Below are 22,100 nucleotides of genomic sequence, written 5' to 3'. Positions count from 1 at the left end.
AACGAGGTGTTTGGAGGCAGAGGAAATGAAACATTGTTAACTGCCCGAGTGGAGAAGTTAGGGAGTTTGCCCACAATAGGATTTAATGGTCCGCACGTAATTATCCAATGTCGGACGTGGGACAGCCGGCGCCTTCTCGTCTCTCTTGGTCTTGGGTTGGAGAGAGTGAGCATGTGACCTTATTATAATAACCGCTGTCTTTTCCATTCTCTCAAAAAAACTAAAAGAAAAGGAGTCTTTATTTATTTTTATCTCTTCTTCTCTCTCTTCACTGCGGGCCATACAGGTGTTTTGAACCCTTAAAACTGCTCTTTCCCTTCTAGGGTTTCTTCAATTCTCTCTCTACTTTTCAAGCCGAGAAGGAGGAGGAGAAGAAGAAGAAGGTGGAGTGGGGTTTGACTGGTTCTCCCTGATTTTCTGGTGAGCGTTCCTCGGCTAGGTGCGTGTTACTTTCCTTTTTTGTCCATTTGGTTTTTGGGTCTGGGAACAGTGAGGGGAAAGGAAAATGCTGCATGGGGAGACTTTTTGAGGCATTTTCCTTTACTGTTTCTAGGTTTCTTTTTTCCCGAGAACCAAACGGTGCTTGAGCAGTTGGGTCTGATTGAGCCCTGTACAATGTTGCTATAATTCTCTGCAATCTTGGGGTTTTGAATTTTTAAAAAAAAATTATAATTAATTAATTAATTATTCTTAATCATGTGTTAGATCTTAAGGGCATTTGTGTCTGTACACATGGTCAACGGGGTTTGGGGAGTTCCAGAACCCTTTTGGACTAAACAAACATAACATAAACTCTCCTTAAAAAAAGGAAGAAAGAAGGATATGTGACTTTACCATATTGCCCTCTTCTTCAACCCCACCCACCCCACCCCACCCCTTCCAAAAGCTCTAATTCCTTCTCCTTCCATGTCTCAGTTCCTGGCCTTCCCAACCCTAAGCCCATCTTGTACTTCAATTTAGAAAAAACAAAAAAGCCCGCATGGGTCATTCGTTGTTTTTGTTTTTGTTTTTCCTTTTTCGTGAGGATGAAGAGGGTAAAAATGGTAATTTCACAAATGGGTTTGTCTTTAAAAAAAAAATAAAAAATGAGATGTGGAATGGAGGGAATAAGACTTCCCTTTTCATTTATTTAGAGTTGCTATACTTGCTGGATTATCAAATGACCCTTTCTTTTAAAGAAATCACGGTTTTGCCATCCTGAACCTATTCCTAGTCGTCCTAGATATTTCAGGAGGTTGTTTGTGGTTATTCTTCTGTTCTAGAACAAACCATCCTCAGTGCTTTTTGCATGCTATGTTGAATTTGCCACTAGTGAATGTTGTGTACCAAATTTCAACCTCAAATGAATATTGTATGTGAAATTTTAAGCCCCATTTGGGAGTCATTATGTTTAAAACATTTTCATGCTTTTGAAAATGTTTTTAAAATGCTTTTGAAATCAAAGAGAATGGATATACACTAAAAAAATTGCTTTGATAATTTTTTTGGTAATATTATTAAATAACAAAAAGGTGATTTTTGGAAGAATCATGGATCAAGTGATTGTCCAATGATTCTCCAATTTTGAAAAGTAATTTTAAAAAGTGCTTTCAAGCATTAGGAAATGTTTTTACACCCTTTTTAAAATAACTCTCAAATGGGCTCTTCTTTTCATGTGCTTGTGTGTGTTTTTGGCTTGATGACTTGATGGAGAACTTGGAGTTGGTTGGCCTCATTGTTTTTGAGTGCTGTATTTTATTGTTATTTCTTTCTTGAAAAGAAAAAACAGCTTAATGGGTGATTTTGAGTACCCAAATAAAATAGATTTCTGGCAAAATTGATGAGTAGCATTGTTTTATTGTTTAGTTTATGGGTTGGTTATGTTTGTTGCCTCTTATAGCCTATAGGTAATTGGTTCACTAGAACAATTTACAATTTGGTTGCTACGGGATTTTAGTTTTAACAAGGTGGTCTTGTGATTTAGCTTTGCTAGTTTATTATTGTTACTTATTTATCTTTGCTTTAGGCATTTGAAATGAAGCCTTCGGACACAACGGAGGTCACAGAGGAGGTTCTGCCACCACCTCCATCTGTGATTCCTCATGATGGAGTTGGCATACAAGTAAAACCAGAACATACATCTGAGTCGGTGAAGAAAACAACAAAGCCAAAGCGTGTCCCGATGTCTAGGCGTGGTTTTGGATCTAAAGGACAAAAAATATCACTCCTAACGAACCATTTTAAAGTTGGTATTACTAATGCTAGTGGCCACTTCTTTCACTACAGCGTAAGTCTTTCTGTTTGTTTGTGTCTTTTCACGGGTTTTTTTTTTTTTTTTGTAATACTGATAGATTTCTCCTTTGCTGGGACAGGTAGCCTTGACATATGAAGATGGCCGGCCTGTTGAAATGAAGGGTGTTGGAAGAAAAATAATGGATAAAGTTCACGAGACTTATGACACTGAGCTGTCTGGGAAGGATTTTGCTTATGATGGGGAGAAGAGCTTATTCACGGTTGGGGCCCTCCCACACAACAAACTGGAATTCACTGTTGTGCTTGACAGTGTCTCTTCAAATAGGTAATTTGCATGGGTTCTTTAAACAATAGTGCATGTGATTTACAGTATCACTTGGCATGGGACATTAACTTGGTGGGAGCAATGTTGTATCTAGAAATACTAGAAATGGCAGCCCTGATGTCAATGGAAGTCCAAATGGGGGTGACCGAAAGAGGCCAAGGCGCGCATCCCAGTCTAAAACATTTAAAGTAGAGATAAGTTTTGCTGCCAAAATCCCAATGCAGGCCATTGCAAGCGCATTACGTGGTCAAGAATCAGAGAATTCTCAAGAAGCCATCAGAGTCTTAGACATAATTTTGAGGCAGCATGCAGCAAAACAGTAACTTCAAAATTATCCTTGTTTCTTTCTAGCTTATTTTTCTGTTATTGGCTATTCTAATTGGATTTTTTCCTACAGGGGCTGCCTTCTTGTCCGTCAATCATTCTTTCATGATAACTCAAGGAATTTTACAGACTTGGGAGGTGGTGTCCTTGGATGCAGAGGGTTTCATTCCAGTTTTCGAGCCACACAAGGTGGTTTATCTCTAAATGTTGGTAAGTGTACTACCTAATTTATATTCAAGGTTTTTTTCCCCCAACTGCATAACATTTTACCTATCACCATTTTTTTGTTAACTGCAGATGGGTCCACTACTACAATCATACAGCCTGGACCGCTTGTTGATTTTCTCATTGCAAACCAAAATGCACGAGATCCATTCCAGCTCGACTGGTCAAAGGTATCAAATTCTGTGCTCTGTGGCATTGTGGTAGTAAACTATTACCAAAACCTGTGAGATCTCTTCCAAATTTTCTGAGTGCCATAGTTTTTCATTGACAGGCTAAACGGACTCTCAAAAATTTAAGGATAAAGGTAAAACCTTCTAATTCAGAGTACAGAATTGTTGGACTGAGTGAAAGTCCTTGCAAAGAGCAGATGTATGTCATTTCTCTCTTCATGTTATCCTCTCTTTTACTATGGTTAAGCTGATAAACTGCTTTAGTTTTCCTGTTGATGTATTTTAGGGTTTTTTATTGCTCTTCTTTTTTCTTTGCCTTGTTGTTGTAGGTTCACCCTAAAAAATAGGGGAAAAAATGGAAATGATGATGCTGAAAGTATAGAAGTGACGGTTTATGATTATTTTGTTAACTATCGCCAGATAGAGTTGCGTTATTCTGGAGACTTACCTTGCATCAATGTTGGGAAACCAAAAAGGCCTACGTACTTGCCTATTGAGGTGACATAATTTTTGAATTAGAATTTTAATATGGTCATGCAGCTTCTTGTGAGCTTGCTTGGTGGTATATGGTCAGTGAGCTTGGTTCTGGTTTGTATCCAGCTTTGTTTTTTGGTTTCTTTACAACGCTATACGAAGGCATTAACTGTTCATCAAAGGTCCACCTTGGTAGAAAGATCAAGACAAAAGCCCCAAGAGAAGATGACAATCTTAACTGATGTAGGTTTATCCCCAGTATTTTGAACTGAATTTATATATATATTCTGTGTCTGGGATTTACCTCTGGGGTTTGTGGCAGGTCATGAAAAGCAACAATTACGAGGCTGATTCATTGCTGCGTTCTTGTGGCATTTCAATCAGTACTCAATTTACTCAAGTTGAAGGTCGCGTTCTTTCAGCCCCAAGGGTATTGCATTTCTCAATAAGTCAATTCATTTTTTTTTTACCTTTTTTTCTTTATGGTTTTCATGTAATTTTCTTTGTTTTCCATAATGTTAATTGTTGTGCCTTATAAAGGTCCATGGTTATAAACTTCTTCATAATTGTCGTATTTGGCAGTTAAAGGCAGGAAATGGAGAAGATCTTATTGCTAGAAATGGGCGGTGGAGCTTCAACAATAAGGTGCTATGGATAATTTCTGCTCAGTTAAATCTTGATACTACTAGAATTCTGACTGAAATTTGTTTGTTGTATAGAAACTTGCTGAACCTTCAAAAATCAAGAATTGGGCTGCTGTAAACTTCTCTGCTCGCTGTGATACAAAGGGTCTATGTAGAGATATAGCCAGGTTTGGAGAAACGAAAGGAATTGTAAGTTCTATCAATGTCCTGTATGCTGACTTCTCCATGGAATCCAGTGCCTTACCATGTGGTTTATGATTTCATTATGTTTTTCTCTCTCTCTTGTAGTTCATAGATCCCCCAATAGATGTTTTTGAAGAGAATCCTCAATTTAGACGAGCTCCACCTATGGTTCGAGTGGAGAAGATGTTTGAACAAATGAAGCCACAATTGCCTGATGGTCCTCCCCATTTTATTGTCTGCCTTCTTCCTGATAGGAAGAACTCTGACATATATGGTTGGCTAATTATAATTTATTTTTAATTCATACTGTTGTATTTTTATTAATATATTTAATAATTTATTTAGTTTGATCTTAAGGTCCATGGAAAAGGAAGTGCCTTGCAGAATTTGGAATTTTTAATCAATGCCTTGCACCTACTAGAGTTAATGATCAGTATATCATGAATGTACTTTTGAAGATCAATGCCAAAGTAATGTGTTTGCCTCGCATTTGTGCTGTTCTAGTTTCTTATTTTCTTTGCATTTGTTCTTCTGCTTATCTTCCTCTTTTTTCATGTTTCTCTACAGCTTGGTGGTTTGAATTCTCTGTTAGCCATTGAACCATCAAGAAATATACCCTTGGTTTCCAAGGTTCCTACCATAATCTTTGGAATGGATGTGTCACATGGCTCCCCTGGCCAATCTGATATTCCATCTGTTGCTGCTGTACGACACCCTCTCTTTGTAGTCTTATGGTCTTACATGTAGCTTCTATCCCCCAATTTTTTCCTTCCAGAAATTGTAGTCTTATGTTTCCAGGAGTGATAGTTATTTAATTATTTACTTATCAATCTGTGGTTGTTTTGAATTTTGTGATAACATATTTGTTTTTAATTCTTAGGTTGTGAGTTCTAGGTGTTGGCCACTGATCTCTCGTTACAGAGCTTCTGTTCGTACACAGTCACCGAAAGTTGAAATGATAGATTCGCTTTTTAAGCCAGTATCAGATGATAAAGATTTAGGCATTGTCAGGTTCGATCCTTATTTCCTATTTTGATTTGAACTGAGCGTTCTAAGTTTCTTATCCTGCTAGATATTATGGATTGCTGAACGTCTCTGCCTTTAATTTCAGGGAGCTGCTGTTGGACTTTTATGTGAGTTCAGGGCAAACAAAGCCCACTCAAATAATCATTTTCAGGTATATTATTATTATTGTTTATTATTATTAATATTTTTGAATAGGTAAATGCAAATAATATTAATAAAGCACCAAATCGGCACACCAAGGTACATAGGATATATGCAACGGTTGCCAAAAGGCACCAAAAAAGGACAAGGAGAACAAAAGATGACTCCCTCCCTCAGTAAGAACCCAACCAATCAATTATTATTTTATTTCCAAACAGGAAGTTTCTTCATCCTTTATCATTTTGGCTTGGATATTTTTTGTAATCTTGTTTATGAAGAGGCACTGGAACTTGCCTTGGCTTGACCAGATAAGCGTAAAACTCATGAATTATGAGCCTCACTAACAAAAACCAATGAGTTTACAGCTCACGAACTCCTTAATAAATTTGGGCTGTTGGGGAAATTGGTAGTCTAATAATTATGTTGAAAGAGAGAGAGAAAGGAGAAAAACCTTATTTTCATTCATATATTTTTACTTACAATTGAGAGATATATATATATACAAGGCTAGGAGTCCTAACTACCATACATATGACCTATATTAATAAGGAAAGATAGTATACTATACATACATTATATTCAACACTCCCCCTCAAGCTGGAGCATATACGTCATATGCACCAAGCTTGTTACAAATATATTTAATCCTAGGACCTCTGAGAGATTTAGTGAAGATGTCTGCTAGTTGATCATTTGAATTGACAAAACTTGTAGCAACACATCCTGATGCGATCTTCTCTCTAATGAAATGACAGTCAACTTCAATATGCTTGGTCCTTTCATGAAAGACTGGATTGGATGCAATATGTAATGCGGCCTGGTTATCACAGATGAGTTTCATCTGTTCATCCTTTCCAAATCGCAACTCCTGAAGAAGATGTCTCAACCATATGAGTTCACATGTTGCCAAAGCCATAGCTCGATACTCGGCTTCAGCGCTAGATCTGGCCACTACATCTTGTTTCTTACTCTTCCAAGATATTAGATTACCTCCAATAAAAACACAGTACCCTGAAGTGGAACGTCTATCTGTGGGTGAGCCAGCCCAATCTGCATCTGTGTAACCAACAACTTGAGTATGACCTCTGTTCTCGTACAATACACCTTGGCCTGGTGTACTTTTGATATATCGAAGAATACGGATTACGGCATCCCAATGGCTATCACATGGTGACTGTAGGAATTGACTAACAACACTCACAGGAAAAGAAATGTCTGGACGAGTAATGGTGAGATAGTTCAATTTACCTACGAGTCGTCGATATCTCCCGGGGTCTCCTAAAGGCTCCCCCTGTCCTGGTACAAGTTTGACATTCAGATCCATAGGTGTGTCTACCGGTTTACAGTCTAACATACCGGTTTCTTCCAGGATGTCTAAAGCATACTTCCTTTGGGAAAGGACCACACCAGAACTAGATTGAGCTATCTCAATTCCCAAGAAATACTTGAGTTTCCCCAAGTCTTTGGTCTGAAAGTGGGTAAAAAGATGTTGCTTTAGTTTCTGTATACCATCCTGATCACTGCCTGTAATGACGATGTCGTCCACATAAACAACCAGATAAATACACTGCCCCAAGGAGTTATGATGATAAAAAACTGAATGGTCTGCTGTACTGCGAAGCATGCCAAACTCTTGAACAACAGAACTAAAACGGCTAAACCATGCTCGAGGAGATTGTTTCAAGCCATATAGAGAACGGCGTAACCTGCACACTAAACCAGACTCCCCCTGAGCAACAAAACCAGGAGGTTGCTCCATATAAACTTCCTCGGCAAGATCACCATGAAGGAAGGCATTTTTAATATCCAACTGATAAAGAGGCCAAGAACACATAGCAGCCATGGAGAGAAGCAAGCGGACAGAAGCAATCTTGGCAACAGGGGAGAATGTGTCACCATAATCAGAACCATAAACTTGAGTATAGCCTTTAGCAACTAAGCGGGCCTTAAGGCGATCAACCTGACCATCAGGACCAACCTTAACTGCATAGACCCAACGACAACCAACTGTAGATTTACCAGGGGGTAAAACAACAAGATCCCAAGTGCCATTAGAGTGCAGAGCAGCCATTTCATCCACCATTGCCTGTCGCCAGCCTGGATGGGAAAGAGCTTCATGGGTGCTCTTGGGAAGAGAAACAGAGGATATAGCAGAAACAAAAGCAGAATAGGGTGAAGATAATCGATGATAACTCAAAAAATTGTAAATAGGATGAGGATTACGAGTAGAGCGAGTACCTTTCCGAACAGCAATGGGTAAGTCATTAGGAGAAGGCAGAGCCGGGGCAGGTGAAGCCGAAGGGATAGGAAGTGAGTCAGCAGGTGCCTCAGGAAAAGGGAGAGGAGCAACGACACGAGGACGACGATGATAAACCTGAAGTGGTCGAGGGGGCATAGCTTCAGGTGGGGAGACAATGGGAATGGGCAAGACTTCAGAAACAGGAAGAGACTCAGAAGTGGTGGAAAAGAAGGGTGAGTCCTCAAAAAAGGTGACATCAGCGGAGATAAAGTACCGATGAGTCTCAAGGGAATAACAACGATAACCCTTCTGAAGTCTGGAATATCCCAAGAAGAGGCACTTCATGGCTTTGGCGGAAAGCTTGTCCTGTCCAGGAGTGAGAATATGAACAAAGCAAGTACAACCAAAGACACGAGGAGGAAGGAAATAAAGTGGTTGGTCAGGGAAAAGAAGGGAGTGAGGAATCTGATCATGTAAGACAGAGGAGGGCATACGATTAATCAAATAACAAGCGGTAAGAACAGCGTCCCCCCAAAAGCGAAAAGGAACGTGACTATGGAGGAGGAGAGTACGAGCTGTCTCAACAAGATGTCGATTCTTGCGTTCAGCTACCCCATTTTGTTGAGGAGTATGAGCACAAGAAGACTGATGAAGAATCCCATGATGAGACATAAACGAAGTAAATTGGGCTGAAAAATATTCCCTGGCATTGTCACTGCGTAACACACGAATAGAAATATTGAACTGGGTTTGGATTTCAGTATAAAATTTCTGGAAAATTGAGAATAACTCAGCTCGATTTTTCATTAAAAATAACCAAGTACATCGAGAATAGTCATCAATGAAAGTGACAAAATACTGAAATCCTAAAGTAGACGCAGTCCGACAAGGACCCCAAACATCAGTGTGAACAAGCTCAAAAGGAGACTTTGCCCGATTATTCAAACGCTTTGGGAACGAGACACGAGTATGTTTCCCAAGCTGACATGACTCACACGGAAGCGACGACAAAGTGGAAAAACGAGGAACCATCTTCTGGAACTTGGAGAGACTAGGGTGGCCCAGACGATTGTGAATGAGGAGAGGAGCATCAGTGGAAATGCAAACTGCAGGAGATGAATCTGAGGTGAGGTGATAGAGGCCTTGAGACTCACGTCCTATGCCAATCGTCTTCCCCGTACTCCGGTCCTGCAAGGTCACAAATTTATCAGAAAATGTAATAGAGCAATTAAGAGTACGAGTGATTTTGCTGATGGAAATAAGATTAAAAGGACATTCAGGAGTATAAAGGACAGAAGTGAGAGGTAGAGAAGGCAGAGGAAGGGCCAAACCAATACCTTTAGCCACAGTTTGAGAACCATTAGCTAAGGTAACAGTAGGTAAATCAGAGGTAGTAGTAATAGAGGAGAAAAGATCCTTATTACCAGATAGGTGATCAGATGCTCCAGAATCTAGAATCCAGGGTCCAAGAGAAGATGTGTGGGTAAGGCAGGCAGAGGCATTACCAGGCTGGGCAACAGAGGCAATAGAAGCCTGAGATGTCTGAGATGCGGAGGAGCTCGGAGGCTGAGGCAACAGAGAATCAGAGGACTGGGCCATATGGGCAGTGCGAGGAGGTCTTCCATGTAACTGATAGCAACGATCGCGAGTGTGGCCAAGTTTATTGCAATAGGTGCATTGAGGACGTTGGCCTCTACCTCGGGTACCACTGCGTCCTCCTCGAGAGGTAGTTTGAGAAACTAACACAGAAGAATCTGAAGCGCTATCAGATGTCAAAGTCTGAGTGGACGAGATACGCAGGAGGCGAGCAAACACATCATCCAAGGACGGAACTGATGAACTGCCAAGAATCTGATCACGAATAGGCTCAAGATCCGGACGGAGGCCAATAAGAGTAAGAACCATGAAGAACTTGTCAAGTTGTGTTTGTTGAGCCCCAACATCAGGAGTAAGAGGCATCACAGTCAGGAACTGCTCCTTAAGAGAGGCAATCTGACCAATATAAGTAGATAGGTCCAAGTCCTGTTGGCTGAGATGGACAATAGCAGAAGCCACCTTATAAAGACGCTGGATATCATTCGTGTATAATCCTTTGGCCTGAGTCCAAAACTTAAAACAAGTTTTATAGGCCTGAAGATGAAGAAGAATCCGGGGATCAACCGATTGCCATAATACACTACATAACTGTGCATCTATCTTCCGCCACTGTACGCGGTCAACCTCAGGGATATCTGCCTCCTGGGTAACCAAGTGATCCTCATATCCTTGACCCATAAACCAAAGTTCAACAGAAGCAGACCAGGAGAGATAATTCTCACTGCCAACCAATTTCTCTGAGGTAATCATAGGAGATCCAGAGATAACAGAGGTAAAGATCTGATTTTTGGTGGTCATATTCACGTATTTGGATCGAAGAGAGCCCTAAGATGGGTTCAGATTTCGGCGGAGAGAGAAAAAAAGTGAAACCACGGCTGTGAGAGGTGCAATCAATGGAGAAAAGGTTCGTGACGTGCCTGGAGAGGAAGAGAAGCAGCACCCAAGCCTCGGAGATGGAGGGGGAGCCCTGTCGGAGGTGGCCGGAATGGCAAGAAAGCCAAAAACAGGGAAAAAAATGGAGATGCAGGGCTCGGGGAGGACTGCCGGGGGGCTAGAAGGCCAAGACGGCGCCGGACGAGCCTGGAGAGGTGTCGGAAGTGGCCGGAATATGCCTCACGCGCCCCCACGCGCCGGCGCGTGAGATGCAGCCGCCGACCGAAAATCGCGCGTGGACGGCGCGTGGCTCCTCTTTTGGTGCTGGTGTCTTCACAAAAGGTGGAGATCTCCTCCAGGCGCTCCTTCTGGTATGGTCGGTGTCGGAAAAATAGGTCGCCGGAAAGTTCGCCGGAAAATTTCGCCGGCGGTGAGTGGTTTCTAGCGACGATCCGACTGACCGGAAAGTATTGGGAGATGGGAAAGGTGACCGGAAAGAAACACGGTGACCGGAAAGAAACACGGTCACCGGAAGGTTTCCCGGAGTTGATGACACGGAAAAACAGGAAAGAATTAGGTTTTCTTCCTTGGCTCTGATACCATGTTGAAAGAGAGAGAGAAAGGAGAAAAACCTTATTTTCATTCATATATTTTTACTTACAATTGAGAGATATATATATATACAAGGCTAGGAGTCCTAACTACCATACATATGACCTATATTAATAAGGAAAGATAGTATACTATACATACATTATATTCAACAAATTATAAGGTTTATGTATAGAGATATATTCTCTGGGCAGAAGGCGTAAACTAATTTCAGATTGTTAGGAGTGGTGAGACAAAAGAAGCATTGTGATGTGTTTTCAAAGATGACAAATTTTTCATGTTCACAGGGGAGATGAAAATATTTCCCAACCATGCAAGTCTTCTTATGTCAGCATTATATGATTTCTTTTATATTTTTTGTTTCTAAATAGACTATTTGATTCATAAACAACAAGAAGCTCTCTGGAACAGCTTTATGGCATAACACTTGTATGTTCTAATGGTATTTGTTTCTGCACATTGCCTTGACAGTAAGGGACCTTCTTGAATGGTATTGAACTTGATTGAATGAGATGATGAACAATCTTGACATTTGTTATTCTAGTCTGTCAATCATAATGTTCAAAAGAACCCAAAAAGAAGGAAGAAACTGTCCCTCACCAAGAAAAAATTGTCAATATATTGGAATCCATTTGGAACTTGAAAAGTGCTCTTTGCAACTAATAATATATAGGAAGATTGCTTGAAGCTCCCTTGTTCCACGTGGGAAAAGATGGGAACCAAAAGGTGGTTTATATTGAAACTCACTTTTTATGCCTTATGGGTTTGTTATTGAGAGAAATTGGAGGTCCACACATGCGCCATGTTGAAGCCCATCTAGTGAGATTTTAGGGAGGCCTAGGTTGTAAACCATCTAACAGGACACGTTTGCATCCATCAAACACCTAGGGGGGAACCTCCTTGGATTCAAGCCACTTTGGTGCACCCAAATTGGTCCGACTTTTTGTTCCATTTTTTTAAACCTATTTTGGGTTTCTTTTATTATTATTTTTCCTGTTGGATTAATTTGAGAAGAGTTCTTAGTTACTAATTTCTACCCCTACAAATCATCTTTTTTTTTTTTTTTTCCATTTAGAGTATGCCAATTTGATTTGAGAGGGGGACAAAAGAGAGCCCCCATATTGCAGTAATGAAGACCTTAGATAGCAATGTGTCACTCTTTATTGATCACTTTGTGTGACTTCTATTTGTAGAAACACTTTGGAAGAGTTGTGTTGCTGTAGTTATTGAAGTGCATCGTTGTTGGCAGTTGATTGTTGTACCTTGGAGGTAGTGTTCAAAGTAGCGGCCGAGTCAGATATGACTTTGTTGAGATCAGTATGACTTGGATGAGTTGTATCACCTTGATAAGGTGTGAAATGAGTAAAAAACCTGAATCACCCTTATGCATTGATGTGGCTTTAAGAATGTCAGTACTAAATAAAGTTGCAACTCTCAATCGAATTGGGTTCTAGGATGCTAAGGAAAGGGAAGCCTCTCTTTTAGAAAGTGGGCGACAATGGAAGAAGTCTTGTGTAGGCAAAAATAAAGATAATTATGGCTTAAAGAAGGTGATAAACATGTAAATTTATTTCATAAAATGTCCAATGCTTGTAGAAGAAGAAACTAATGTTATCTCAAGATATAGACATAAAGGAGGGGGTGACAAATGCTTTCCATAGCCTTCTTTTTCAGTTGGGGGAGTAGAGACCGAACATCAATGGAATTACGTATGAAACTTTGCGTAGAGAGGATTCAAGTTCCCTAGAGATACCATTTTTTGAGGTTTTTTCAGTCCTCTAGTTTGTGTGGGGATAAACCCCTTGGGCTAATGCTTCTCCATGGCCTTTTGGTAATTTTGTTGAGACTTTATGGAAAGTGAGGTAATAAAGTTTTTTTGCAAAGTTATATGAGTTAGGCTCTTTCAAAAGAAGCTTAAATGCCATGTTTATAATGTTAGTTCCAAAAAAGGGGGTGCAAAAGATTTAAGAGATTTTAAACCCATCAATTTGGTGGGAAACTATATAAAGTAATGGAAAAGTGGTTTTGCTGCATGTGTCTGTGGAGGCAAACAAATTTTTGATACTGTTTGCATAGTAAATAAGCCATTAACTCAAGGTTGAAAAGCACCAACACTGGGGTCATATATAAGTTGGATATTGAGAAGGTGTATGATCATGTCAACTGAGGCATCTTACTGGTGGTCTTGGAAAAGAATGGGATTCAATTCCAAGCACCGATAGTTAGGTCATATATAAGCTAGAGATTGAGAAGGGGTATGATCATGTCAAGGGTTCTCCTTTATTTTGAATTAGGCAAAGGAAGGGGGCTTCATCATAGTGTCTTTAGTTAATGGTAGAGGAAAGGGAATGGAGGTGTCCCACCTATTATTTGCCAATGATACTTTTATTCTCTATAATGCTAATAAGAAGCATATGAAGTATTTGAGCTTGGTATTCATGTGGTTTAAGGCAATTTTAGCCTTAGAGTTAAAAATCAATCTAGAGAAAATCAAGTTTATCCTAGCTAGGGAGGTTGCTAATGTACATACCTTAGCTAAGGTTCTAGGTTGTAAAGTGGGTATCCTCCTTACTTTATTTAGGTCTTTCACTGAGAGTACTTTTTAGATCAATCTGGGTTTGGAATGTGGTGGAAGAAAGATTTTAGAATCATCTCACTATGTGGAAGATAAGATACCTATCAAAAGGGGGAATGTTAACCCTTATAAAAATACACTTTATCTAGCTTACCAATTTACCTTATGTCTTTATTTGTCATATCGATAAAAGTAGTTTTAAGGTTGGAAAGGATCCAAAGGAATTTTGATTCAAGGGGAGGAGCTCTTTAGAGAAAATGACATTTGGTGAATTAGTTGACAATTTGCATGGATATGAGGAGGGTGGCTTGGGTATTAGAAGTTTGTCAATTTTTAACAGCGCTTTTTTTGCAAATAGTGTTGAAGATTCGGTAATGTGAGTGTGTGGAAGGCAATCAAAAGAGGTGGGAGGCCTTCAATAGTAGAGCTAGTTTTAGGGTAGTAGATGGACAAAAGGTGAAATTTTGGAAGAATAGGTGGTGCGATGACTTAGCCTTGGGAGTGGTTTTTTCTACATTGTTCTCAATAACCACCACCAAAGATGCGAGTAGCCAGGTGTGGGAGTAGGGAGGGGAGGGGGATTGTTGGGAACTTTAGGTTCACAAAATAGATTCATATTTTTTGGACCATTTGGGAGGGGAGTAATGGGAGAAGTGGAGACCTTTTTTAGGAAATTGCAAGCATGGTCGATTTGTGGGGATATAGGGGACATTTTCTAATATTAGTAATAAGAGTTCACAAATTTTTTGTGACTTATCCTCCTTGTCACAAGCATATGTATTTTACAAATTATCACAAACCCAAGTTATTAACTTGTATAAGTTAAGATCTGTCCTTCAATATAATGGAACATCTCTTTTTCTTAAGAACGAAAGAAAAGATTATTTGGGTTTTGGAGCACACGAAATATTTCATTACAAATTAAGACATAAGAAACTTTGTAATTCTGGAATGAATCAATGGAAAAACTGGTTAAGAGGTCATTATCAATATAAATATTTATCTCCGATAATATGGTCTAGATTAGTACCACAAAAGTGGCGAAATAGAGTAAGTGTGGCTCAAAATCAAAATAAAGATTTAAGCAAATGGGATTTATCTTAAAAAGATCAATTAATTCATTACAACAAACAAAATGATTATGAAGTAGACTCATTAACGAATCAAAAAGAAAATTTTAAAAAACACTATAGATATGACCTTTTATCATATAAATATATTAATTATGAAGATAAGAATGATTCATATATTTATGGATCACCATTACAAGTAAATAATAACCAAGATATTTCTTATAATTACAACACACATAAACGCAAATTTTTTGATATGCTGGAATTATTTATATATATATATCCTTACACCACTTGAAAGTAGTCATGTTGTGGTAGCTAATTTATGTTATATTTGAAATAGAGTAGGTGATGCACTCCTTAGTGAAGATCCCCTTTTGAGATGACATGGATCCTTTGTTGGGAAGAAGAGGAAGAAAGCCTAGAGAGCTACTTCTTTATACTTATATGGGCCATGTGGAAGGAGAGTAATGGGAGAGCATTTGATATAACAACGAAAAATTGAATCAGGCAATTTGATAATCTTTTATATTTAATTTTTTGTAGAAGGTTAGAGTGTGCATAGAGCTTGTTCATTGTCTATGATAAACTTTATGGATTGACTGAACTCTAAGTAAGTCGAGGAGGGAGTTGTTTTTTGTATTGTTTTGAAAATCAGATTGGACTGGCCGGTCTAATTGGTCTGACCATCGATCGGCGATCTCTTTGGTTCGGTCTTGCGAATTGGACCATTCAAGGTCGGACTGGCTTTGAACTGGCGGTCGGACCATCGAACTGGACTGATTGTCCGGTTTTGGACGAACTGGTCAACTTCTGGTTGACCAGAATTCTGGTGGGCTGTTTGTCCACAGCATCATCGCCATATCATCCTTATTTTTCTATTGTGTTTATGTCTTGATGTTTTAATCTGAAGCATTCAGAAGTTGATAATTGAAAAGAATCACTGCTTTCCATCTGATGACTTTTTTTTTTTTCCTTTTTTGTTAAATTAATTTCTTCTAACATTGCTCAAAACCATTTATGATGAGTATTAATGTGTTGGACTTAGGGATGGAGTCAGTGAATCGCAGTTCAACCAAGTCTTGAACATTGAGCTAGATCAAATTATTGAGGTTTTCCTGGGATACTCCCATGCGCTGAAGTTATTTTTTTAATTTTTTTTTTCTCTCAGGTACTTGCAGTCTTAAACGTTATGTTTTTGTTTTCCTCCCTGTTCTTTTGCAGGCTTGCAAGTTCCTCGATGAGAAGTGGACTCCTAAATTCACAATAATTATTGCCCAGAAAAATCACCACACAAAATTCTTCCAAGCTGGGTCTCAAGATAATGTGCCTCCTGGTTAGCTTCTTTAAAACCCATCTTCTGGTGAAAAACCAGTTATATCATCTGATGACAAAGTGTACTCCATCTTCGTCATTTGCAGGAACTGTAATTGACAGCAAAGTCTGTCATCCAACGCACAACGATTTCTACATGTGCGCACATGCAGGGATGATAGTGAGTTTTTACATAAAGCTGGTGTTTTTACTGGGACAAAAATAAGCCATGCCCTACTTGGCAGTTGGGAATTTTGCAAATTGGTCTTTTTCAATGTAAACAGCATTAGTAATACCTCTGGGCAGTTGCTTGGATTTCCATAGTGCAACTTCTCTCCATCTCACAGCTTCACTCATGAGAGTTGTTTTTACACCATTCAAAGCACCCTGTGTTGGTTTGGGCAGAAGACCTTGCACATATCCAAGAGATCAATCCAACCATGCTGACAGTTAATGAAGATAGAAACATGGGCATCCTAAACAGAAAGATTTGACGAAGTGATATTTCAGGGCCAACCCTGAACAGAGATTTGCAAATGTTTTCCTTATTGGAGTTGGATACATGCTTTTATCTGACTAATTTCTATTTTTAATATATATATTTTGTAGGGGACAACAAGACCAACACATTACCATGTTCTTCTAGACGAGATAGGCTTTTCAGCTGATGATATGCAAGAACTCATCCATTCTCTGTCCTATGTGTAAGTATTCTTAATCATACTGTATTGTTATAAAGTATTTAGGGCTGTTATGATATCTAACTCTTTTATATTTTGCAGGTATCAGAGAAGCACTACTGCCATATCCATCGGTAATGCATATTCCTTTACATTTCAATTGGTTAAAACCAAAGCTATTCAGTTCCTGAATATCTTGTAATCTAGTTTGTCTCACCTCGGCATCTTATCCAACAACGAGCTAAAATTCTAGCAATTTTTAGGTGCCTGGGTAGTTTAATAATTTTACTGAGAAATGAGTATCGTTTCATTGATAGCTAGATATTTAAAATGATGCTTTTGACACTGAACAACTGACTCTCTTCCTGCATCCTGCCAAAAGCGAGGAAGTAGTTTGGAAGGTTATCAGTTTTATGCCAATGAAACCATTTTGTAGTCTTGTAGATATCATGAAACCGACTATTTTCCTGATCTCGAAACATTGATGAAAATGGAGTGCATTGTTACACCTAGTTTTTTTATTGGAGTCTAAAATTTGCCATTGTTGTGTTTCCTGTAGTCGCCCCAGTTCGCTATGCACACCTGGCGGCTACACAGGTTTCACAGTTCATGAAGTTCGATGACTCCTCGGAGACATCTTCGAGCCATGGAAGTTTGACTTCTGTTGGAGGTCCCCCTGTCCCCGAACTCCCCAGGTTGCATGAAAAGGTTTGCAGTTCTATGTTCTTTTGCTGATCTTTTTTGTGAAAGTCCAGACTAATACACTGTTATCAAGGGTTTTTGGTAGGCAGCTTATTTCCAGCAATGCCTCTTAACTACTCTGTCTATATATTATTACACACTTGTGAAGGAAGATGGTACTAGCAGCTTCTTCCTAGGGAAACATGTGTTCTGTAAAGTCTGACTAGGCTACTTTGACATCCGATGTACATACCAACGGCTATACTATGTGGTTTCCCTATTTTGTGTCCCGGTCTGATGTCTATTAACTCCCTGTTGTATATGCTACATGGCTTCTATGTTTTTGTTTATAACTCTAGTAGCTACCTAGGAAACCCAGGTTTTGTATGTATGGACGTATTGAGTTATGTACATGGTACATGGTTTTGGTATCTCGTTCCATATCCTATTAGTACTATGACCTATGTGCTACATGGCTTCTGGGTTTTGGTTTGTAACTCTTATAGCTGAGGGAGATATGCACTGCCATGTCTATTTATCCAAGGTTTTGATGCCTACATTTTGTGTGATCTTTTCAGAAAGCATGAGCGCCTTCAGGAGAACAAATATGGTGAACCCAAAGCCTAACTCTTTTAATAAGGTTTTGGAAAATCTTTGGGTACTGATTTGGTATCCATCGAACTTAATGTAAGGGTCTGTTTGGGAAGTATTTCTTAAAGCTGTTTTCTGTTTTCCGAAACAAAAACATTAGAAAACATGTTTGATGATCTAGTATTGTTTTATTCTTGGTGAACATCTTAAACCTATTTCTCCTGTTCTTTCACTATTTACGGAACCAAAAAAAAAGGGTTGTTCTCCATGTTTTCATTAGGGTTGTTATTCATCTTCTGTGTTCTCAAGTGCATCCCTTCCTTGTGAAGGTCTCCATCACTACAAGTAAAATTCTTTGAAAATATAGAAAAAAATCTTTAAAAATACCAAAAAAAAAAAAAAAAAAAAATCTTTGAAGAAACTGACAAAAATTTATGAAAAAAAATATAAAAAAATCAGAGAATTTCTCAAAAGGAAAATCCAGCCCTGAGATGAAGATTGAAGAAACCTCGATCAAGCCTCGGCCCCAACGATGTCATTGTGGGATCGACAGTTCTCCTTTGGTCACTGGCGTGTTGTCTCTGTTTTGCATCTCGTGAGTCATCTGAGCATGGTATGCTCGATGGTGTTTGGGCATTGGAAATGAGAAGCAGATTTGGCAATATTATTTTATATAATAATAGTTTATTATTTTATTTGTGTAATAAGAATGTTGAATCAAATCAGATCACATAATGTATTATTTACGATAACGGTAACATATATGGTGTATAATATAAATTCTAATGACATTGTCTTATTTGAATACGATTTGATAATATATTATTTTATATAGTAATGATGTATTATTTTATATGTTAATGGCATAATATTATCAAATAATACGGATTTAATAGATTTAATAATATGATATAAATTTAATGATTTAAACTTATTTTATTTAAATATTTTTAAATAATTTTATTAATATTTTAATAATTTTTTGAATTTTTGAATTATCAAATTTTATGTTTCATGGAGACATAAACATTGATATACCTCAAAAGCCTCTCACTTAATCGTCAAGATCACAACTTTGAATAATTTGTCACACCTTGAAAATGTTCATCAATAGATCTCTATGGAGACATAGAATATTTACAATTATTTAAAAAATTTGAAATAATACAAGTAATTTTAAAAATTGATACAATTGCGTTAATTTTTAATAAAGTGTAAATCTAAAAATGATTTATATTTATAAAATCAAATTAATGAAAGAAAACACTCAATTTGAAAAAACAACTTCCAAACAAGTTTTTTATTTTATTTATTTTATAACACTGTTTTTAATAACTCAACCAAACATATATATTTTTTTGTTTTTAAGAACAAAAAACTACTGTTTAGAATTCAGAATCCAAACGTAGTTTTATTTTTAAAAACACTAAATATTGTTTTTAAAAACCACTTTTAAAAGTTGTTTTTTAGAACTATATTTGAAAACACTTTTCAAATAGGCCCTAAGGGAATGGATGAGGGTATGAATATACGAGATCATGTATGAACAAATGAGACTACATATAAACAAACAAATAGGATCAAAGTATGACAAAAAAAAAAAAAAATTATGCATTTGATAGAGTCATGAATCCAAAGCTAAACTCTTTAATCGAGCTCTTGGAATAATTTAGGGTACTAATTTGATACTTGTTAAATTTGTGGTTTTTGGTCATTGAAAATATGTGATAAAATCCAAGTAATTGAATGACGTTTTAAATATATGATATTAGAATACAAACAAATGAGACTGAAGTATAAAAGAAACATGTGAATAAACACAATAAGGAAACTATATTATGACTGCTCCTACTTTTAGGTGGGTATTGATATCGATACTGACATTGATTCGAGATTGAAGTTTTCACTAATTTTGTTATCTTCCCTTTAATTTGTGCACCAAATCAAAATGAAAAACCCTTTAGTTCTCCATCATTGTTAGGTGGTTGCCTTGGAAAATTCTCCATCATTGTGGGCATTAAAGTCATAGCCCTTGACGAAGCATTTGAAGATAAGATAGGATGCCCTCTTTCCCATTGAAATAGCAATAGAATCCTAAGTTGCCTCCCAACGAAAAGTTACTTGGTTTGTTGGTGACAACTGACAAGTCGTGGCCCCAAAAAAAAAGGGGGGAAAATGAAAAGAGTCAACAAAGTCTAGTGGTTGAAGTTATAAAAGGCTTAAAAGTCTTTGAAAACCCATTAGGGTTGGGGGCTTGTCATTACCAGTTGGCTTAAAGGCCATTAAGCTTTAAGGGTCCCTTCTCTCATGTCTGAAAGCTTTAAGTTTTTCCAGTCTTACTTTTTTAAAGTTTAATTTTTATTTGATATATGTAAGCTTAAACCTTATTTGTTTGCTTTTATTTATATTATCTTACTTTAGTTTTTCTTTTAAAAAATTACAAAAATTACCGAGCACTTTAATTATTTTAATTTTAATTTTAAAGAAATTAAAAGACATAAGATTTTTGACAAGCATCTAAAATATAAAAAAATAAAATAAAATAATTGTTTAATATTTTATAAAATATAAATTAATTTGATAAGGTAAATTAAAAATATAAATTTAATAATCAAAATAAACAACAATAAGAAAATTACGAACTAATAACAGAAAATTCTCCAACAAAATTTTAAAGAGGATTCTAAGATGAATTTCCATATAAAATATTTTATATAAATAACTTATTTTAAAATTTTGAATGATTTAATTTTTTTTTTAATTCAAAATGCTATAAAAATATTTCAATAAATTTAATAATTTCATGCTTTTTTGGATATTATTATTATTATTATTTGTGTGTAAGTGGTCATGGTGTGTGTCTCCACGAAGAATAATAAAAAGGAAGTTATTTTTCATTTTATAAAGTATATTAAACCAAGAGTTCTCCTAATCGGATATTGATAATTATAAAAAAGATTAAGGTTATTAATTATTTAAATTAAGTTAAGTTTTTTACCTCGTGAAATTTCAAAGAAGGTCAAATAAACATGAAAGAAGATCATTATCGTGATGACTTACGATCTTTAAAGACTTAAAGTAAGCTAACACCCTATATAATATAGAAATCTAAATCATTTTTATGTGCTTAAAATATTAATTTCATTTATTCTTGAACTCAAAAGGATTACTTCTACCAAAGAATGTGATGAGCTGAACCGGTCATGGGGCATGTGTTATCTTCTCTCTTCCACTAGCTATGATGTAGTTGGTAGAGCTTTGATTGGTCAAGCATCAGTTGATGGTTTGAGCCCCAATGGTCACCTGTCAATGGATTAAATGCATAACAACTAGTTGACTCATCAACTCAATTGCTTCATCGGTCAAGGCTTATTTTCAGTTGTTGGGATTTTGAGTTGAAATACAATATATTGAAGAATTTTAAAATATTTATTGGTGTGAGAATAATTGATTCAATTAATAAACTCTTTTTTTTTTTTTTCATTTAAACTCTTCTATAAGTTTATTAAATTCTCAACTTACAAATATTATCGTACACTTTCAAATTCATTATAGTTTTTTCTTGTATTGATAGCCTAACTTGCTACTAGGTTTAGAATTCTTAAATTCTTTCTTACCTACTATTTATAAGAGAAGTTATTTAAGAAGATTGATTGTCTAAGAAAGTTATAAAGGTTTATTAAAACTTTGGAATTTAAATATAAAAAGTTGATAAAAGAATTTGTAATTTAAATGTAAAGGTTTATTAATAAACCCTCGCTCTGTTGGAAGTTTAAGGAGAGTGAACTTCAGTGGCTTGTGGAACCATAATAAAAGAATTTGTAATTTTCTTTCTTAGATTTTTTTATATTTCTCTTTGTTATGGTAAGTTTTTCTCTCATATTTTACATATAATTGATTGTTTTCGAAAAAGTTTTAATACCCGATTCACCCTCATCTCATATAATTATCTTATTTTAATTAGTCATTTTTCACAAAATAGTTAATAATTATTTTGAAGAGTTGTTTTCAAAAACCATTTTTTCAAAGTTGCTATCAAAATGTTGCAACCTAGCATTTAATTGATTTCAATATTTCTCATCCATGCAACACCAAAAGCATGAAGGCTTACATTAAAATTTA

General features: G+C 36.9%; 1 protein-coding gene across 2 annotated transcripts; it reads left to right on the top strand.

The window, feature by feature from the left end:
* Nucleotides 1-17,818, top strand: LOC100260151 (protein argonaute 4A). Of its 2 annotated transcripts, none has more exons than XM_010655394.3 (23): nt 1-439; nt 2,006-2,266; nt 2,352-2,557; nt 2,652-2,876; nt 2,955-3,091; nt 3,179-3,276; nt 3,378-3,475; nt 3,606-3,774; nt 3,877-3,993; nt 4,073-4,180; nt 4,333-4,395; nt 4,470-4,583; nt 4,683-4,851; nt 4,935-5,047; nt 5,145-5,282; nt 5,458-5,588; nt 5,689-5,754; nt 15,761-15,824; nt 15,937-16,048; nt 16,134-16,207; nt 16,636-16,730; nt 16,809-16,840; nt 17,266-17,818. In XM_010655394.3, the coding sequence occupies exons 2-23, from the start codon at nt 2,015-2,017 to the stop codon at nt 17,439-17,441; spliced, it is 2,757 nt and encodes a 918-aa protein (XP_010653696.1). In that variant the 5' UTR covers nt 1-439; nt 2,006-2,014; the 3' UTR covers nt 17,442-17,818. The 2 variants fall into 2 exon arrangements, with proteins under 2 accessions (XP_010653696.1, XP_010653697.1); XM_010655395.3 differs by having other exon boundaries at nt 204-420.
* Nucleotides 17,819-22,100: the final 4,282 nt, after the last annotated feature.

Source organism: Vitis vinifera, chromosome 8 (genome assembly GCF_030704535.1).
Source record: "Vitis vinifera cultivar Pinot Noir 40024 chromosome 8, ASM3070453v1".
Classification (NCBI taxonomy): Eukaryota; Viridiplantae; Streptophyta; class Magnoliopsida; order Vitales; family Vitaceae; genus Vitis; species Vitis vinifera.
Note: the sequence above shows the minus strand (reverse complement) of the source record. Positions and strands in the feature narration are given on the sequence as shown.